Source organism: Heteronotia binoei, chromosome 6 (assembly GCF_032191835.1).
Source record: "Heteronotia binoei isolate CCM8104 ecotype False Entrance Well chromosome 6, APGP_CSIRO_Hbin_v1, whole genome shotgun sequence".
NCBI classification, from domain to species: domain Eukaryota; kingdom Metazoa; phylum Chordata; class Lepidosauria; order Squamata; family Gekkonidae; genus Heteronotia; species Heteronotia binoei.
This window is the reverse complement of record NC_083228.1, coordinates 121,318,582-121,339,812: the sequence shown is the minus strand read 5'-3', so window position 1 is coordinate 121,339,812 and position 21,231 is coordinate 121,318,582. Positions and strand designations below refer to the sequence as shown.

Genomic DNA, 21,231 nt, shown 5'->3' with positions numbered 1-21,231 from the left:
ACATTACCTTGAGTTTGATAAATGAGGTCGAAACGTTACATACGCAGGCTTGTTCCAAAATTTCCTCATCACCTTTATATTAAAGCATGATCTTTTCCCTCATAATTTTTTCCCCTGATCATGTACTGCAAGACTGTTTTCCCCTTGGTCTTTCCTTTGAAATTGCCAAAAGGAAAATTTCACAAGATCTGCAGATGATTAGGAGAGGTGTTAAAACATCTTAGTCGTCATTGCAAATATTTGGCTCCAATCAACCTCTCCCAAAGAAATCAATGAAAGTTTTGTTTGGGAAGCTGGATCCAGCACATAAGACATCTGTGGTCTTTCAGGTCCTAAGTGGAAGACCATTTGCAAGGCTCAAAGGGAGCCTTTCTTGTTGACCTCAAAATGTAATTAATTTCACACGTCATCCTGGTACAGATTTGAATTTGAAATTTTGTCAGAATTTAAAAAGTCAATTTCTGGAGAGTGGCCCTGACAAGTATTACACTTTCTGCCTGTCCTCTTCTAAACAGTTTTCATCTTTGCTTTTCAAGTGATTTTTATGGCATTTTTTAGTAGGTGGAAGAATGGGAGCTTGTTCACATGAGCATTCATGAATTCTTTTAGAAAGAAAAAAAGAGTTCATGTCTGCTTTCTCGTCATTGTTTCTCCTAGGGTTGCCAACCTCCAGGCAGAACCTGGAGTCCTACCAGAATTAAAACTAATCTCTAGATGACAGAGATCTGTTCTCCTGGAGAAAATGACAGAATCTGTGGTATACCATAGATTTAAGGTGAATTCTCTTCCCAAATTCTACCCCACAAGCACTGCTCCCAAATCTCCAGGAATTTCCCAAGTCAGATCTGGCAACCTTAGTTCAACCATTCAAAAGATTTCCCTCCCTTCTCATTTAGAAATAAAATTGACTAGACCAGAACCTGTTTGTGATCTGATCAACCATCTTGTCAATTTTACTCTCTTAATTCATATGGTAGCAGACGTAACATCTCGACTGATGAAAACTGATAGAAGAGGTTTATTACTGTACAGCAAGGCTCCGTTCTGTCCCATTGTATTCGGACACTTGTCAAATTACTATTACTGGTTCAGGTTTATTACAACAGTTACTCTAAGAGGGAAGTTGTACCTGTTACTCTACAGAAGATACCATCTATAGTTAATCAGTGTATGTCCATCAAAAACACTTGTGAATTCACCCCTCACAACAATTATTCTTGCATTCAAAGGGATCAGGAAACACATTTTCCGTCTCAGTGGTATAGTCCTCATTTCTGTTGATGTCACAATTGTTGCATTGTGGTGGGTTTTTTTGCTTGAGTGTGTCTTTGATCTTTCTGGCTATGCTTAATGATGCTGTATGGCAGCATTTGGTGTCACACCATTTAGGCTCAAGATTTTATCATGCATTTCCTATACCTTTCATCTCTAGTTTTAAATGACATCATGGAAATGTAAGCAGATTGCATATAAGGCCATATATGTTTCCTCTAACTGTTTTGAGCCATCTTCACCCATGTGAACATATAAAACAGAATAATCTCATAATGGCCTTATCTGATCCCAACATGGAAGCCACCATCCTATAGAAATGCTGCTTAGGATTTCCACGACTAAAGGAATAAAGGATTCACACCATGCTTTATTTAGGAGTTCTCAGAAACAGATTTACGAATAAGCCTTCAACATTTGAACCAGGTTGCCTGGCCATACTTACCCGTTAGTCACTTGTAACCTGATTAAGGGGGAAATAACCCTTTACATAGCTTTTCTGCCCAGATGCCCAGAGGTTATTGTTTGTTGCTCCTAGGGGTATACACCTCAAAAATTATTTTAGTTCTGTATTGGAAAATCAGGAAGGGTATGATTATCATTTTCAGTAAATATCATAAATATTGTTATCAGAAAATCATGTTGGGATCTTTGAACAATACCAATACTGCCCCAAAAGTGAGTGAAAAATGATAAGCATGCCTTTCCAAAATTACCAACTGAAATTAAAACTTTTTTCCCCTTGCATTTCCTCCCTTCCCCTGCCAAGACTGCAGGCCTGGAGAGGGAGGAGGGAGCATGTCCCAGTTGGTCCACACTACATCAATGCTTTAAAAGATGTTTAAAGGACCACTATTTCAATGGGTGGTAGACTTGCCCTCTGGAGTCCAGGTCTACCACCCATAGAAAATAATGGCCTTTTAACATGTAAAGAGCAGCCCCATGGTGCAGAGTGGTAAAGTTGCAGTACTGCAGTCCAAGCTTTGCTCATGATCTGAGTTCAATCCTGGCAGAAGCTGGATTCACGTAGCCGGCTCAAGGTTGACTCAGCCTTCCATCCTCCTGAAGTCAGTAAAATGAGTACCCAGCTTGCTGGGGGGAAAGTGTAGATGACTGGGGAAGGCAATGGCAAACCACCCCATAAAAAGTCTCCCATGAAAACGGTGTGATGCGATGTCACCCCAGAGTCGGAAATGACTGGTGCTTGCACAGGGGACTACCTTTACCTGTCAAGCATGCAGGTTCAATGATGAGTTGAAGTTGTTACAAGACTACGTTTATTGATAAACTGATACTTTCAGTGTAACAGATTCTTGAGAGTGATGCTGCAAATACATTGATACAATACTTTTAAGGCTTACTTCAAAAGGATTCCAAAAGATGGGGGCGAGGGGTAGCTCTCACACATAAACTATCATAAATGTCTACATTCTCATAGTGTTATCAGGACTCTGTCCTTGCTTTCCCCAGATGTGTCGTACTCCCTAGCAGGAATGTATGGGAAGGTGCTGATTACTTCTTCTCAAGTTAGTTTCGTTTCTCACTACTTCTACTTTGCAAGCAATAAAGCAAGAAGGGGGAGGGGAAAGAATAACAGAGCTAGTAAAGACTGGTCCTCCCTGATACTTCACAGGCCAGTGTTATGAAGGACCCTATAACAATCAGTTATCAATGGAATTCCACCATGCTTGACATACTGCCCCCCTTAACATCAGTGTTGGGGTTTTTGAGGGAATGCTTTATAAAACTTATTTATCAAATCAGGGGCTAAAACATCTTGTTCTGCTACCCATTCATTTTTGCTGGTCGGGAAATGTTTCCATTTAATCAAATAATACAACACTCCACGTTTTATTTTAGCATCTAAAATTTCTTGCACTTCATGATGACTCTGATTCCCAATCTGGATAGGTTTTGGAACTGGTGGTTGAGGGTGCCAAGGAGTATCACCCGGGTCTCTTCACAAAAGACTGCAATGAAAGACAGGGTGTATTTTACTTAACATCTTGGGTAACTCCAATTCTACAGTCACTTTATTGATTACCCTCTTGATCTCAAAAGGACCCAAAAATCTATAAGCCAGCTTCTTTGAAGGCTGATTTAGTGGCAGGTTTTTTGTTGACACAAATACAGAATCCCCCACTTGGAAATCCCAAACGGGCACATGGGATTTATCATACTGCTTTTTATAAGCTTCCTTGTCCAATTCCAGGTTCTCCTGGATCCCCTTCCAGCTGCTCTCTAATTTGCCCCACCATTGCTCGAAAGAGGTGGGGTCTCGGGTTCGCTCTTCCCCCAGCAACAATGGAACAGGCTTGCCTTCATACCCATTTACAATCTGAAACAGGGAAACCTTGGTTGAGCTATGCACACTGTTGTTGTAACCATACTTGGCAAACGGCAAGAGGTATGAAAGGAAGTAGTTCTTAAGTCCCCCCCCCCCCGGTGCGATAAATGTTTACTGTTTTGAGCCATCTTCACCCATGTGAATATATAAAACAGAATAATCTCCTAATGGCCTTATCTGATCCCAACATGGAAGCCACCGTCCTATAGAAAGGCTGTTTAGGATTTCCATTTTCGGTGTATGTTTTCTGGGAAATGTCCCTGATACGGTGGAATAATCTGCTGTCGCTATTTCACTTTTCCCTTTTTGTTTTCTAGAGCTGCTATTTATGCTTCTGTCTCACTTTCAGAATGCAAGTGAATGTGTTTGATAACTGGCATATTAGTGTATCTGATTTTTCTGAAAACATGTCACCTAGCATCAAGGCAAGCCATTATAGAAGCATACCTTGATGGATTAGGTCTCTCGAATTATGTCTGGTCTGATCTTCAGCAGATGGAACGATGCCACGCTTGCTGACACATTGAATAAGCAGAACAATTTAAAACCTGTTTACACCAAGCCAGGGTTTCAAGCCTTTGATAGAAGAAGTTTTCCCCTCAACCCACAAGCTTTTAGCTAGGGAAGTGACAAAGCTAATGGTAGAATATCTTGATGGACATTGTAATGAAGGCCTGCTCTCATATGTTACTTGTGAGTACACTAGAAAGCCCAGACATTACCACCTCAGTTTTGATTCAATATAATTGAATCCAGGGCTTTTTTTTAGCAGGAAAGCACAGGAACACAGTTCTGGTTGGCTTGGCATCAGGGGGTGCGGCCTAATATGCAAATGATTCATGCTGGGCTTTCTCTACCAAAAAGCCCTGTGCGAAACAATGGTGATGTCAGGGGGTGTGGCCTAATATGCAAATGAGTTCCTGCTGAATCTGTTTTCAGAAAATATTTAAACCCTAATTGCATTGAAATCCTGTTTGAGACTGGCTTGCAATTAGGGCTATGCCTAGGATTTTATCTGTGCAGTGTAAAAAGCAAAACATTAAAAGCTATCCCTATAAATCACTCTCTGATAACAGATACTGTGGCAAGATTTTCCCAAGATCTGCAAATCTAACCCGTCACCTGAGGACACACACTGGAGAACAGCCTTACAGGTACTAGATGGATGCATGTGTGGGGTGGCAAAGCATGGGGTGTTTGCTGAACTCTTTCAAGACTTTCCAGGATACCAGTAACCTCCATGAGGAATGGTTCTTACCATCCTTCAAAGCCAGGTGTACACAGTCTTGTATATGATGTGAATTAAAAATGCCTCTCCCAGAGCTCCATGGATTAGTAAATGCTTGTCATCTTAGTAAATAGTTGCAGATCTTCTAACATAGCATTTAAAAACAAGGACCAGTCAAGGTACGTTCCTGGCATTGGCAAGAATTAACATAGGAATATAACATAATTCAGTCCACATTTGTCAGTGGATTCTTTTTTACCCCTGATTCTTATACAGCTCAGTCCTTAGATTACTGCAGTAGGCAACAGTAGCTACATAGCAGCATGCAAAAAAAAAAAAAAAGTGGCATCTTTCAGACAGTTATCCAATCCAGCATGGAATGCATACAAAGGCATGCATGCGTACATATTCTTTGTTGGATTGGAATGCATCATGTCTTCCCTCTGCAGTTTGCATTCACATGCAAAGTGTCTGATGTGGCTGTTGTTTTCAATGCATAAGTGTGACTGTGGATACACATTTCCATCTGCTGCATTGTAGGGCTGATGGAATGAGGATCGTTGAGCACTGTGTAAGACTGTATGTGTGTTCTATGCAGCATGTAGAGCTAGCTAGATTCTTCAAGATCACGCTGCTTTCTTGCAGCATGAGAAACCATCTGTTTCAGCAATGGCCAAGCAGAAGCAATTTTATTCAAGACCTAGTGTCTCTAACCACATTTTAGTACATGCATGGTTAAAAAAAACCCCATTAACTGCAATGGTAACCAGTGTTCCCTCTAAGCTGAGTTAGCGTGAGCTAGCTCACAGTGTGTTTTTGAGGATGGTGAAGTCCAGCTCACACATTTTTTCTTAGCTCAGGAAGCATGACCCCAGAGCACACTAATTTATGCAGTAGCTCACAACTTTAATGCCAGTAGCTCACAAAGCAGAATTTTTGCTCACAAGACTCTGCAGCTTAGAGGGAACATTTTAACCTCATGTACAAAAGGGGATCCTGAGAAGCTACAAATTCTGTGTAAAATTATCAAAACCAGATTAACAACATTTTCACATGACAGAAGGGCTGTCCCCTGTTTCATTCTTCCCCTCGTTACATTCATTTGGGAAGCATGTGGCATTGCCACAAGCATGTGCTGTCCTGCCCACAGGCATGCACATCCCTTAGTTCTTTTAACCCAGTGCCATGGATGAGTTTCATAGATCTCCATGGGACCCAACAGGGGGAAGCCTTTAAGTATATCGACCAAGAGAACAATTCACATGCTGAAATAAGAAGAGAATTTTAATTGGACATAATGAAACTCTCACGGAATGAAATCAATTGAAAGGAACCCCACTCATTTTCTAACAAAACAAACACAAATTGGGTGCATTTTACGGCTTGCAAAGAAAGGAGAACAAGCTCATTGTTTGGGATAGATCTTTTCCCCTCCTCTAGTTCTGAATTTATTTGGGAAATGGGCTTGCATGTAATTTAATTCATGCTTTAAGAGGTATCTTGAAACATGTTATGCTCCTCCACCGCATAACAGCCAGAAACAATTAGCAATGTAATGCATAATTTCTTCCCTGAATAATTGACTTAGCACACAATGTTACAGGCATGTTTTGAAGTTCAGGAGAAATAGACGATTGCAGGGGGCGAGGGGGGAACGACGGTGATGAAGACGGTTGGCCATCCGCCAGCCAGAGAATTTGGAATAGTTATAGTGTGTCTTAGTAATGGCTTAAAGGGCAATACAGTAAAGGCTTCGGGGACTCCAAATCACTGCAGAGTATGAAAATTGATGCCTCTGGTACTAGAGTGATAGACTAAACCACTCATGTTGGCACGGTATTAAAGATTTCAAATGTTTATTTCTGGGTTTCGGAAGATAACTGAATTTCCTCCAGGATTAGCAATCGAGCAAACTAATTCCTCAAGAAAAGATTTAATCACACAGTGTAATTTTGAGCAGGGAGGGGAAAGTGGCCTTTCTACCTTATTGCTGCCTTAGAAGCAATTTCAGCCTTAGAAGTAATTTGTTTCATGTTTTCTTTCTTCTCAAAGTGCTTAATTGTACCATACTGGAAACACTGTTTTCCATCCTTTTGCAAGCTTTGGCGCAATACTTTTTTAATAGATGGGAGTAGATTGCCCTTTGGTATGTGCTGTTTCATCTGTTCCTTCCCTTGTGTATAACTGAGATGCGTTCTGCATATGCCAAAGGGTAAGGGGTGGTGGTGGGACTGCATATACAACAGGGGTATTTTGGGTATGCCCACACTCCTCCACCCCATCTAAGATCAATAATTTGTATCTTCCCTAATGGACAGATACACCCATTAAGATATATCCGCTAAGGAAGATGCTGAAGTTTCTGACATGGGGAGTAGGAAGTAGTGTGCATTTCTGATCAGAAACAGTGCCCCCAAATCCCCAGTTTTATTTTGGGTGGGAAATATTCCAAAATTGAGCAAAGGGCTTCTAAAATTTGGGGGTTGTTTGGGGTTATCTTGGCATAATTTTCAATGGGTAGCAGAGTTGGCATCCCACTGTGCCGCTGCTCATTGAAAACAGTGAATGCAAACTTAGCCACTGGTCTCAGATGCCAGATCTACTGCCCATTGGAATCATTAGGGGCAAACCCGGCCTCCAGATGACAGGTTGACCACTCAGTGGAAGTAGACGTGCATTCAGGGACCAGGTCTGAACCTGTGAATTCCAAAAGACAGCAGACCAGATGTCTGGACAGAGGCCAGGTTTACCTGAAAAACTTATTCAAAGATTTCAGAAGTGATACTAATATTCCCAAAGCTTTGGGGAGACAATAATCATGACCTTTCTGAAATAATGAAATGAAATTAAAATGAAGACATTTCCAAGTCCCCACCCCTAGCAGGAAGCATAACTCAACAGAGTAAAAAAAAATGTATAACTCATTCTGAGACAGCAGTAAATTTGTAATTTGATTTCAGCGCTCTATTTGAAGAAGGGGGAAAAGAGAACATAGATGGCCTTGTATTCCTGGAGGATGTGATCTAAAAAGAACACACAAAAGATGCTAAAGACACTTCAGCATGGTTTTGCAAGGTTTACTGTGGGAAGATTTTCAAACTGCATGTCTAATCAATATCACTGGCATATAATTGTAATCACTAGCAAGATGGTTTAGTATAATATCAATAAATAAATATCATTAGCAGAAACTACCATACTGGGAGAGCAGCATGCCATCCTTAGCAGTGTTGCAGCCTTCTAAGCCTATTGAAAGTCAACAGCCTCAGAAGGCTGCAACATTTCTTAGGATGTCACTGCTTACTTTGCATAGTGAGTATCTGCATCATTATGTCAAGGAAAACTTTATCAACAAAACCAATGTGAGTTGGATCGCGTGTGCAGTTGGTTCATCCCATAAAGCTGAACATGTTTTTTTTAAAAGAATGGGAATTGCATTATGCATTGGCATTTCAGTTTGATTGATACCACCTTATTCTGTGTGATGAGATCTGAGACAATTTAAATGCAATAATACATTTTAGATTCTAGTTTCATCTCTGATGTTTATTTTCAGATGCAAATACTGTGACAGGTCTTTTAGCATATCATCTAACCTGCAGAGACATGTTCGTAACATCCACAATAAGGAGAAGCCCTTCAAATGTCACTTATGTGACAGGTGCTTTGGCCAACAAACCAACTTAGACAGACACCTCAAAAAGCACGAGAACGGCAACATGTCTGGTATGTATGCAACCATATTCTCTTTGCAAACAAAACATCCGATGTCCTCTTCCATTGACAGTGCCGTGGAGCAGGTCTTCGGGATGCCTTCTGAAAGTGGGTGCAGATGTGTTTGTCAGTTTGCTGATAGACTCTGATAGTGCAGTGAAACAGAGTTTATGAGATCACCACAGGGACTATTTGGAGGGTGTGGCTTCCACTTGGCACTGAACCCCGTGCTTTCCATCCCAGAATTATTGCAGGGTTCTTCCTGGGGTAAAAGAATACTGTGGTATAAACGCCATCCAAAAATAGTCATGACCGTAATCTTAAATTCATATCAGAAATCAAAATTCTCATCCTTAGCAAAGACAACTTTGGCCACTGGCAGATATTAAAAGTATGATCTGAGGCCACCAAGTGGCTGAGGTCTTTAAAAGTAGCCACACAACCACTTACTTTGACTTGGCTGGACCTGACCATTCTCTTAAAGAAATGTTGATCACCTCATCAACCCAGCTGGATACCACCCTTCTTCCAGAAGTTATAAGGCAAAGAAAGGGTCAAGAAGACATTTAGTAGGCTGTATTATTCCAGTAAGAAGTGAGATCATCCAGACTTTACCAGTCCAATGGATTTTACTTTCTGGGACTGCTAAAGAGATGGAAGTCGTCATCTGATTGGATACTAAGCTGAGAACTTTAGAACACAGTCTCCAGATAAGTTGGTCAGGAGCTCACCCTCATAAGTGAGGCCCATTAATATCTGAGGACTGCTGTCATCTTTACCTGTGTCAGTTCTGTCATTCAGAATGAGCAAAGATGACCTCATTAACAAGGAAAGATCAATCAGTTAGGACAGTATAAACTATTTCCTCAACAAATCCATCCAGCTTTTTGTCTATCTCATGACTGGACCTGGAAATGAATGCTTGCCCTTTCCAAGCGCTACAGCAGCCAATTCTGTGACCTCGTACCTGCATAAATGTAAGCTTCATAATTTAGCTGAATAAAGTATATGAACATAATTGCCTCATGCAAATGACAATAATAAACTTTTGACTTTCTTTGAAGGTACTGCTACATCTTCACCACACTCCGAACTCGAAAGCACAGGGGCTATCCTAGATGACAAAGAGGACTCATATTTTACAGAAATTCGGAATTTCATTGGGAATAGCAACCATAACAGTTCAGAAGAAAGGTAAGCTGGATCAACGTAGAGCTGCTTGATTGGATTGTTGATAGTTGTAGCTTTTTACCATTAAAGTGTTTCTTTCCCCAACTCATTTTGAATAAGATATTGGATACAGTCCAGAGAAAAGGGTTAACACCAATAGCATCATAGTGCAATTGTGAAATTTCTGTTGATGTCAGTGGTTGCTTAATTACACCAAACTTTCTCAGCACAAAGGTCCATTGCCTGCTTGAAATTCAGGCTTGCCAATCCATCTTAATGTTTCATTCCCAAAGACAATTTAATTTTACTCCTAACCTTCTCATGCATTCCACCCTCCCCAAAATAAACAGAGCAACTGCACTTAGGCTTTCTTTCCTTTAAAAGGGACCTCCAACCTGCCAACTGATGAGCAGGCTTGGCTCTTGTTTCCTCTTCCTTGTGATGAAAATCTAAAGATTACTGGGCACATTGCCAAAGCATAGTGCTGCATTCTTAATTAAGTTATGTGTAACTGTTCAACCCAAATATAAGACTCTGCTCTGTTACACCATGGCTGCACCACTACTCCGTTGCACCACTGTTGCACCACAGACTGCTCCTTACTGCTACAGGCCCACTACTAATGTCTCATCAGGCTTTATTCAGTATATATAGTTTGAGAACATCTCTGAGTAGTTTCATTTTGGATTTGCAAACATTACACCGGGAATAAGGGCAAGCCTTCCACGCCACTGTAATCTTACATGCAGTGCCGCACTAAGTTGAAAGTTCCTCTTTGCTTCCATTGACTCACTTCCTACTTTCAAGGGCAGAAACTTCACACTGCCGGTGATTTTTATTTCTTCAAGTTTTCTTCCTAATTTTTATGCTGTAGGCATATCCCCAGCAAACATATTCATAAAAGTACTTGATTATGCATTACATACATATTCAAATTTTTTTCTTGCTTGATTGTTATGGGTCATTTTTTCCTCCATCTGGTCCCAACATGTCCTCGAATGGGAAGTCTCTAAGAAGAAAAGGCTGATGGGTCATCCAGTGTTTCCTTTCGAAATTCGGCACTTTACTTTTGATGGATATTTCATACTTGGCAAATTACTGCATATGAAAACTGTAATTAGCAAATCTGTTTTCTTAATCATATGGGTTTCATTACCCTAGTTACATTCCAAACCCTTTTCACTTCAAACAGTTTTCATCTTGCACAGTTTGTAATCTGGCAAACCCTGGCGTACAGTTCATAATGTCTTACGCCTGTCTGATATATACCATCAAAGCACTATGATGAAAGAAACCAAAGATACCCACCAATTGATGATCAATTCAGTTTTTCCAGATTGATGAAAAATTGTATTTTCTTGATGCTCTTTCCAAAGTTACTTCCTTATGATTAATGGCTTCTGAAGTCCTTTCTTTTGCTTTTGTAATATAGATGACAATACAAATATGTTGACCAATTACCCATAAGATAATTGTTTGTGGGTAGTGCTGCACAATTTAGACAATGATGAGATGACTTCTGGTGTGGTTTCATTTTATTTAAGCGATAAATAATGTATTGGAAAATCTAAAAGCAATCAAATGAGAAATTAAATTCCCTTGTCTTTAAAGAAAGGCCTTATTTGGCTTTAGGGAATGGGTTGGGTCACCTTGGCTGCCCCTGATGAACTCAAACTAGGATATGAATTTCAGTTCAGATGTTCTAATAAGACAAACTAATCTCATCTCCAGCTATGAAACATACAAACAAATTGGGATAAAATCCTGGTGTATAGTTTTAAATGATGCCAGTGATTTTCATCATTGTTTCTCTTCATCAAAGGCTATGCTCCACCCCGCAGTTAAGCGTATCTAAGGTCACTGGTTTCACTTTCGCCAAAATATTTGAACTTTACTTACCCCCAACAGCTTGCACACTATAAAACTGAATCCTATGTAAGCAAGATATGGCTGAAAGTCACATGAACCTGCCTTATACTAAGTTAGACCACTGCTCAGTCCAAGTCAGTGTTGTCTACTCTGTCTGACAACTGTCTGACAGTGTTGTCTACTCTGGCTGTCCAGAGACTCAGGTGGAGGCCTTTCCCATCACCTCTACCTGAGTCTTTCAACTGGAGATGCTGGGAATTGAACCTGGAACTTTCTACACACAAAGCAGATACTCTTACCACTAAGCCACAGCTTCACCCATTCTTGTAAATGGATTAGCATGTTGTGTATTTTATTTTACTTATGACCTTTCTATCCAGTCCTTCTTAAGCTCCAGGCAGTCTACACGAGGGTTATTCCATTTCATCCTCACAACAGATAGGTTGGTTTGCCCTCTATTGATGGTCCCTTCTGTAAAACAGATTATATTCTGCTGATAGCTATTATGAGTATCTCTCTGTGGGAAACAGGGAAGTGGGAGGTAGCTGACAACGTGACTAATTTTTCCCTTAGGCCAGTAGTGAATATGCTGGGAGTTCTATTCCCAGGGATAATGCAGCACAGTAATCTAAAACTCAGGCATAATATTGAGAAAAGCTATCTTCACAATTCTATCAGGCTGTGAATTGAATTTCAAAGAAGTACTGGCAACTTAATGAACTGGATGGAGTAATATTGATTTTAATTATGGCAGAATTATGACCCATGGGACAGCCAATGCAAAACAAAGTGTAGGAAACAGAGCCTATCAAAGGGCTCCCTCTGTTTCTGCAACTGCCTACAATCTGATTATGTGCTGATTGATATATACTTTTTAAAGAATGAATGGAAGTCACTTTAAAGATGAAAAGACTTTGGTGGCGAGCCAGAACTCGGATTTGTTGGAGGATGAAGAAGCAGAAGATGAAGTAATGATGGATGAAGAAGACGAGGAAAGCGAAATAACGGGGAAGCAAGTTAAAGAACCTGCAGTAAGCAGCATATGTGAAGAAGCCACCGAGGGAGACTACGAAGAAGCAAATGCTTTGGAAATGAATTGCAAGTCTTCTCCTGGAAGGTAGGTTCTTTTGCCAATGGCAGTCAACACTCTGGAAAAATATTCTAGCAATGCAGAACATTCAGATTACATTGCATGTAGATGGAGCGAGACCCTTCACTAGAATTTCAAGCTTTTTAAAAAAATTCCCTGTCAGTTCTTTTCCATTGTTCCTTAAATGTGCCATCATACCTGTTCCTTTGACTCAAGGTTGAAGCATGTTCATATACTTGGCAGCCATGATCAGTCCTCCTCAGCCACCTCCTATTTTGCGGAGACATTTGGGAAGTGCTTCTTGCAGACCACTCAGCAGTCACCACCACCAAGCAAATTAAGAACCAATAGACTGAGGTGTGCTGTAACCCCATGAAGGCACTATAAGATGTCAAGGCAATAAAAAGACAAAGGGGAGGAAGGGATCTCCTAGCTGTGACTTAGAATACTGCTTATGTGCAGTGCACAGATGGATACAGATGGATTTGCAACCTCTGGACATATCCCATGAACTTGTATAGTATAGATTACCAAATCAACAATAATCAAGGTTTTGGGGGAGGTTTTGCCATCAAGGTACAAAAGTCTTATGGTGGTGACTCCTTAGGGTTTTCGAAGCAAGAGATGAATAGAGGTGGTTTGCCTCTGCATAGCAACCCTGGACTTCCTTGGTCTCTCATCCAACTGCTTAGCTTCCAAGGTCTGATGAGATCAGGCTGGCCTGAGCTATCCAGATTAGGGCTATCAAATCAACAAAGATTAAAGATATCAGTGGGAAACACAGGGGGATTTATTTAAAGCTTTTAAAACAGGTCAATACAGTAGCAACCGAGTCACCAATTTCAGGTTCTGGCTAACCATACCGTCTTTCAGGATGAATTACATATGTTTTGTTAACAATTGTTTGTAGCCTTGTAAGAAGGTTTGGAATGGAGAAAGAACTAAGCAATTGAGGGCTTTTCTTGAGGGTTGTGATCAAGAGAAAATTAGTCAGTGGGACCTAAGCCTGTGATACTGAAGTCCCGTTTGTTTAAATAAGACGGATGCCTTCTGAATTTGGGATTATGCCTAGTGGTTTTTCTTTTTCTTTTTACTAAAGATCAGACAAATGAATTTATGATAGTGATCTGCGATGATCTTCTTTTCAAACCAATTTGCCAATTTTGTTTCTTTGTGTAGGTATAAGGAAGACGAATTTAATAAAACTGGACTTTCTGCTTTGGACCATATAAGGCACTTCACTGATAGCCTCAAAGTGAGGAAAATGGAAGAAAGCCAGTTTAGTGAAGCTGAGCTGGCATCATTCAACACCTCCCATCTGCCAGAAGATTTAAAGCAACCATTGTATCGGAAGTCCAAATCCCAGGTAAGGGCTATATTTCAGAAGATGCAGGAGATAGTAGTCAATGATTTGCAATTTGTACTTTGCTGATAGTGGAAATCAAAACCCCATCTTAGGGGGGTTTTTTTTAGTTATTTAAACTGATACAGTTAAAGCATCCTAATTTTCATGGTCCTTGTTTAATGGACAAGTGTAGTATCCATCTAGCTATGAGCCAGTGGGGATAACTGTGGGTATCTCCTAAGTACCAAGACCAGACCATGGGCTTGTTTGCTCCTTCTTACCATCTACTTTGTATTTCTTCAGACCCAGTTTACAATGGTTAGGCATTACATTTACTCCAGATTATCTGTATTGAATGCTAACTACTTTCAAGACCTGATTTCCAATCATAATAAAGATTCAGGTAACCTGGTGTGGTGGAACAAGCCTGCAGGCCCTGTTTCACCCTGCCCTGCAAGGTTTTCTCCAATACCTGGGGAGGCTTTTTTTCCCCCCTCTCTCTCTGGTAACCACTGCTACCACCTGACCTTTGTAGACAATTGCTCACTGAGAAAGTCAGACTCCCAGCTTCCCTTCCAACTTCTGAGACCTTGCTTTTGTGTCTTTGCTGCCCAGTTTCTGGTCACCACAGGGACTGTTTACCTTAGGCACCCTGGAGGAATAGCTACTTGCCAACTGACTGCCTTTCTCCTGGTGCTCCTTTTAAAATACTGTGTCCAAGATGGTAGAGGTCTATGTGGTAGACAGAACTACTACCAGCATCAAAAGTTATATTTATTTATTTAAAAAAAAAATCTTCACAAGCATACTTTTAGCACCATACCAGACTGAGCAAAAGAGTAAAAAGAAAGTGGTAAAACTCAGCTCCCCTGTCCCTCCCTCTATACATGCCCTAACAGATGTTAGATTATAGGACAAGCTCCTTAGCTTAGAATGTTATAGATCTCTACAGAGTTCAGTTACTTTGCACCTTTCTCCAGCCGTCCAGACCTGAACATGGTAACTGTTGCCTCCTCCAGACCTCAGTTCTGTCTGCTCTCATGGGCTCAGTGCATTACTCCTTGCTTCCAGGAGTTTTATCTTCTCTCTATTCCCCCATCCACTGACCAGGCCAGGCCAGGTCAAATAAGCTTTTCCTGAAAATCTCCAGTAGTTGCTTCCTGAAGTCTCTTTAGTATTTACTACCTCCAAATCTCTGTTCTCTGCTTGACCATCCATTGTCCAGATCTATTAGCATTGTATGAAGATGGGCTGAGGTAAAAGGAATTGGACTGACTTCCCTTGCTTCCTGCCAGTTCTTGACCCAGAGACAGAGTTTAAAAAACCCCAAAAACCTCAAGAGTGAAGGTTTTGTTCATTTCAAACCTCCAAAGGAAAAAAAAATGTATTCTTCACACCTGGTTTGAACCCTTCTTAAGAAAAACAGTGAGGACCTTTTTATTGCAAGCTACAATTAATGTCATTTTTGAAGTAATGGTTAAGTTGAATGGTAAAAAGTTGTGCCAAAGGACAAAGGAGCTAGAAGTTGAGAGAGTGTATAACCCACATCATGCAACTTCCTATGTTGTGTCTCCAGAGACCCCGTAGTTTATCAGTATAGTACATTAAGTTCAGACTTGCATCCCCATGGATGCAAAGTTGCCCCCCAGTCACAAGTGAATACAAAGATAAACTAAAGCCAGAAGAAGGCATGGAAAGTAGTCATGTGGGCCAACCATTTGCCCACCTCTCACTCTGATAGAAGACCTTTACAGTAGAGTTGACTGCGGTGGACTTCTGTGTGTGTTAAGTGCCATCAAGCTGGTTCCGATTTAATCCTATGAATTAATGTCCTCCAAAACATCCTAGCATTAACAGCCTTGCTCAAGTCTTGCAAATGGAGGGCCCCAGGCTTCCTTGATTGAGTCAATCCATCTAATGTTGGGTCTTCCTCTTTCCTGTTGCCTTCAACTTTTCCTAGCATTCCTTTCTTAACAGGTGACTCTCATAATGTGATAAACCTTAGTTTAATCATTTTAGCTTCTAGGGACAGTTCAGGCTTTAAATCTGTTTAGCATTGTCCCAAATAGTCCTATCAGGGCTGCTACTTCTCTTATAAGTTTCTTTCTTCACTGGAAGATTTTAAAAAACAATCTTTAAAACATTTTTAATGTTTTCATTACTTTGTTTTCCTAATTTGCTAATGTGGCCACAGGGTATGTTCTGATGAACCTATGTACATAAGTGCCATCAAGTCATCGCTGACTTATGGCGACCCCAGCAAGGGGCTTTCAAAGCAAGTGAGAAGCAGAGGTGGTTTGCCATTGCCTTCCTCTGCAGATTCTGCCTTGGTGGTCTCTCATCCAAGTAGTGACCCTGCTTAGCTTCCCAGATCTGTCAAGATTGGGCTGCACCATGCCTCCTTTCCTTAATTTGATCTGACATGCAATCTTATATTTACTTCCCAACTGTAAAAATCTCCAGCCAGGAAATGTCATGTATTATGGTTCTGAAATCAGTTTGTGACTTGGCTATGTATATTTTGTATTTATTATCTTAGCACAGTGTTTCTCAAACTGTGCGGCACACAAGACCTGCCTGAGGTTCCATCAGCTTGGCCATCAGTGGCTTAAGAGTTGCCCTTTTCTTCAGTTGAGTACCTGTTTGTCTGTTCACTGAGGACAGCAACAAAGTAGAGCAATTTTTCCTATCTTGTCCAAGCCCTCATTTTTCCTCTGCCCCCCTCTGCATAACAGAGCCAATGTAGGAAGCAATTTTGCCAGAACAGCCTTTAAAAAAAAAAATAGGACTGTAGAGAGAAATAAAAGTTTTGTAAGTTTTGGATACTGCTGATTGAAGCCCTATATGAGGCTGGGGGTGGGGGCAAAGTTATCAAGAAGGTAGCAGAGTTCAAACATTTTGAAAAAGACTGCCCTAGGAGATATCCCATTCAAGTTTTGTGTCATGAGATCCCATAAGCACAATGAGAGAATGCTTTGTGGTATGTAAAGTAAAATGGGATTTACAGTGGCTCCCAAGCGGAGCCAAGTCTGCAAAAACTATGGACTGAACAGATTCTTCCAGGGCAGAACTGGGGATACAGTTAGCCTGGTTCAACCTCTAATCTTGTCCACCATTTCTCTCCTATGACTGTAGGCGTACGCTATGATGCTTTCGCTCTCCGACAAGGATACCCTCCACTCTACATCCCACAATTCTTCCAACATGTGGCACAGTATGGCAAGAGCCGCAGCAGAATCCAGTGCTATCCAGTCCATTAGTCATGTATGACACCATCAACATAACTGGATTGGGACCAAGTCCAAACTAGGAATGTGGCTCTTTCCTAGAAGACTATTTAAAAGACTGCGGAGCAGAATGCCTTAGAAATCTGATGGGTCACATTTAAAGTCAGGTGACCTTAAACTGAATGATTGAAAGAAAGAAGAAAAAAACTATTTATTCTCAATATTTTGTTTTGCACAGCGAAGGCAGCTGCTGACATTTTGAGGATCAATGCGACTTTCAAAATACGTGGAACAAATAGACCTTGATGGGGAAATACGTGTCTTCCACTCCACTTGCTTGGGGAGGGACTAAAGGGTTAAGACTTGTATTCATACGCAATCACACACACACAAGCACTTCATTAAAATCAAATGGAATTGTTTTCCTTTCTTTATTGTTTTTTTGGGGGGCGGGGTTAGTGTGTAGAGTAATTGACGGCAGGATTAGGAACAGTTGCTTTTCTGTACAAATCCTCCTCGTATACGCTTTATGCACTTAAAACCATCGAAGAAAGACAAAGCAGTTTTCTCAAATGTACATCAGCCATTAGCCTTGAATCTAGCGACAAGGGATTGCTTGCCCTCTCCTTAACTTTCGCCTTCTGACCTGCATTGTAAAAAAATAAAACAAAAACCTAAAAAATAAAAATGAGAAAACAACACGTGACAATAATGTAAGAAGTCTGTGTATATTGTAAGGGGGAAAAAACCTGGGGAAAGTTCTTCTGTTCAAGGAGATGAGTCTTTCAGCATATGACTAGCAAATGAGACCATGGCCACGTACCACTATAGTTCAATGTTTCCCTGATCAATGTCATGACGTTTTAATTTTAGACAATCATGTCACTGTTCTATTTTTTTTTTTGTTAGTTTCATTGGTGTTGTTCATTGGTTGATCTCGATTTTTCTTTCTGTTTTTGGTGTTGTGTGTACCATGTATTTATTTGTCGGCAAACAATTGTTTGTGGATTAAGAAAAAAAAAGCACTCTTGCTAAATGTAGCACTGCTCTTCTGAAATCCATAGCACTGTTCCGGTCCCCCATCCCATCATTTTTCTGGGCACCCATGGACTTCAAAAGGAAAAAAGAAGGGGAGGCAAATGGATCTGCATATACAGGTGTGCAAACAGTGTTTGGAAAGATTTCTTACATTCCTCTTTTACTATTTTTGTTTCCTTTTTAATGAAACTAAATGATGAATAGAGATGATTTAGAGTCTTTTTTTGTAATACAGCAAAATGATTCAAATGTATAAAGCATTCTGATTTTTTCTTCATGAAAGCATGATTCTTCTGATTAAAAAGAGAAAAAAAAAACTGTACCCAATATTTTATGCCGGTTGTCTGCGAGCTTGTGTGATGTTACGTTCATGTTAATCCTATTTGTAAAATGAAGTGTTCCAAACTTACGTTTGAAAAAAAAAAGAGCCCTCCCCCAAGAAATAAATAATGAACTGTATTCAGTTATTGGGGGGGCATGGGAGGGAGGGGGCGGGTATTTTGCCCTTTTGGTGAGGGACCAGATTTTAATTTTCCTTTTGTTTATTATCTCATTTTGAAATAACCAGCAAGTCGAGGTACTTTCTTTAAATGCTTTGTACAATGTAACTGTTATTCATTTCAGTACATTACTATGGGAGGATCAAATTAAAAAAAAATAAAGGATTACAAAAACAAAAGGATCATTGTCACTGGGCTTTTTTTAATGCTGTAGAATGGATGAGACAAATAGCACCATGTTTTGACAGCATTTCTGTGTAACCTTCCTAGCTAGTAAGACTCATGCCCTCGCCTAGATGGCCCAGGCTTGCCAAATCTCAGAAGCTCAGCAGTCATCCCTGCTTATTATTTGGATGGAAGACTACCAAGGAATTCCAGGGTTCCTATGCAGGAGAAGAAGATGATACTGGATTTATATCCCGCCCTATACCCTGAATCTCAGAGTGGTCACAATCTCCTCTACCTTCCCCCTGCCCCCCAAACAGACACCCTGTGAGGTGGGTGAAGTTGAGAGAGCTCTTGCAGCAGCTGCCCTTTCAAGGACAACCTCTGTGAGAGCTATGGCTGACCCAAGGCCATTCCAGCAGGTGCAAGTGGAGGAGTGGGGAATCAAACCCGGTTCTCCCAGATAAGAATCCCCACACTTAACCATGACACCAAACTGGAAGGCAATGGCAAACCACCTCTGCTAGTCATTGGCCTTGGAAATGCTACAAGGTCGCCATAAGCTGCGACTTGACAGCAGTTTATACAAACACACAGTAAGAATCATAATCTAACACAGAGACTCTTTTTTGCTCAATCTCACTCTGATCCAAGACCAGTAACATATCGAGTGGCCCACAATAGCCAATACAGACAGACATAAGATGAAATTTGTTCCAATAAGTTGCTACTTGATGAGCATGTTCATAATTTACAAGCAGACCATGATGGTGGGAACCAATGTTCCCTCTAAGCTGTGGAGTCTTGCGAGCAAAAATTCCACTTTGTGAGCTACTGGCATAAAAGTTGTGAGCAACTGCAGAAATTAGTTTGCTCTGGGACCATTTTTCCTGAGCTAAGGCAAAAAAAGACTAAAGACACTTTGAGCTAGCTTACACTAATTCACCTTAGAGGAAACACTGGTGGGAGCCATCCCCTTTTTTGTGGTATGCCTCCATATCTGGTCATCAAAAGTATAGTTTCTGTAAAACTGGAGGATCTGCTTATCTGTCATGGCTAATAGCTATCAATGGTGGTAGAAAGCCATTGAGTATCAGCTGACTTTCATATGCAAGGCAAAAGACAGAGAAGATTTGCTGTTGCCTGCCTGTGCATAGCAACCTTGGACTTCCTTATTGTTCTCCTATCCAAGTATTAAACAGGGCTGACCCTGCTTAGCTCCTGAGATCTGATGAACTTCGATTAGCCCAGGCCATCCTGTTTGGGTAACAGCCAGTCTTCTCTATTTCTTTAAAAAAGAACTATTGGCCATCACAATATTTATGGTATCAGATTCCATAAGTCTCTTTAGTAAATGGCCATCTGATCCTTTTGTGTAACACAAGTTATTAAATAGGGTATAATATTTGTACATGTTTGGTTAACACGTTTTCATTCATCATCCAGTACTCTCAATGCCTGCATTTAAGAACTGGCTACTTTTCCAGTAACACAAACATTTCCCCCCATTGAGGAAAAACTACAGCTTCTGCTGAACAGCCTCGTGAATTATATGTCTTGTTAAGAATTTCCCCTTCCTTTCTCCCGATGCCAAACAATTTCATTGGACATCTAGGCCAGGGCCCTCCAAGCAGAAACTGCTTCCATGTGTGCATGGGTGGGGTGCCTATTCCCATTTTCTTTTCTGTCTGTATCTCCTCGCTTTGCAATGAATCCTGCGCTGAGAGTTCTCCAGCTTTTGAGTGGCTGCAGTAGGTAAGGGATCAATGCACAATTCTTTTGCTCTTGCTCTGGTATTGCAAGCAAGAGATTCTGGAGAACCCAGAAGCATCACAGCTTCCTAGTTCCAGTGCATGAACAGTGGGGTCAATGCTGCGTAAGAATTTGTTGGTCTGGGGCTACTAACCTAATTGGGTAGTTACCATGCATCCACCAGAGCCGCAAATCACAGCCAACTTACAGTGACCCCATAGAGTTTTCAAGGCAAGAGACTAACTGAGGTTGTTTGCCATGGCCTGCCTCTGCATAGCAACCCTGGATTCCATCCCAATACTAACCAGTGTAGCTTCTGAGATCTGACAAGATCAGGCTAGCTTGGGCTGTTCAGGTCAGCGTAGAGCTGTTTAGTTTAGGGTTGCCAGGTCCAATTCAAGAAATATCTGGGGACTTTGGGGGTGAGGCCAGGAGACATTGGGAGTGGATCCAGGAGATAGGTTGTGGCAAGCATAACTGAACTCCAAAGGGAGTTCTGGCCATCACATTTAAA

General features: G+C 40.9%; 1 protein-coding gene across 12 annotated transcripts in view; it reads left to right on the top strand.

The window, feature by feature from the left end:
• The window catches only part of MECOM (MDS1 and EVI1 complex locus), a 740,730-nt gene extending 721,751 nt beyond the window's left edge, over positions 1-18,979 (top strand). For all 12 annotated transcript variants that reach the window (XM_060242463.1, XM_060242462.1, XM_060242466.1 and 9 more), the window contains 6 exons: positions 4,696-4,773; positions 8,404-8,573; positions 9,626-9,755; positions 12,481-12,717; positions 13,870-14,056; positions 17,171-18,979. In XM_060242463.1, the coding sequence (XP_060098446.1) occupies positions 4,696-4,773; positions 8,404-8,573; positions 9,626-9,755; positions 12,481-12,717; positions 13,870-14,056; positions 17,171-17,305 (937 nt within the window). In that variant the 3' untranslated portion in view covers positions 17,306-18,979. The remainder of the gene's footprint in view (positions 1-4,695; positions 4,774-8,403; positions 8,574-9,625; positions 9,756-12,480; positions 12,718-13,869; positions 14,057-17,170) is intronic.
• The last annotated feature ends 2,252 nt before the right edge of the window (positions 18,980-21,231 follow it).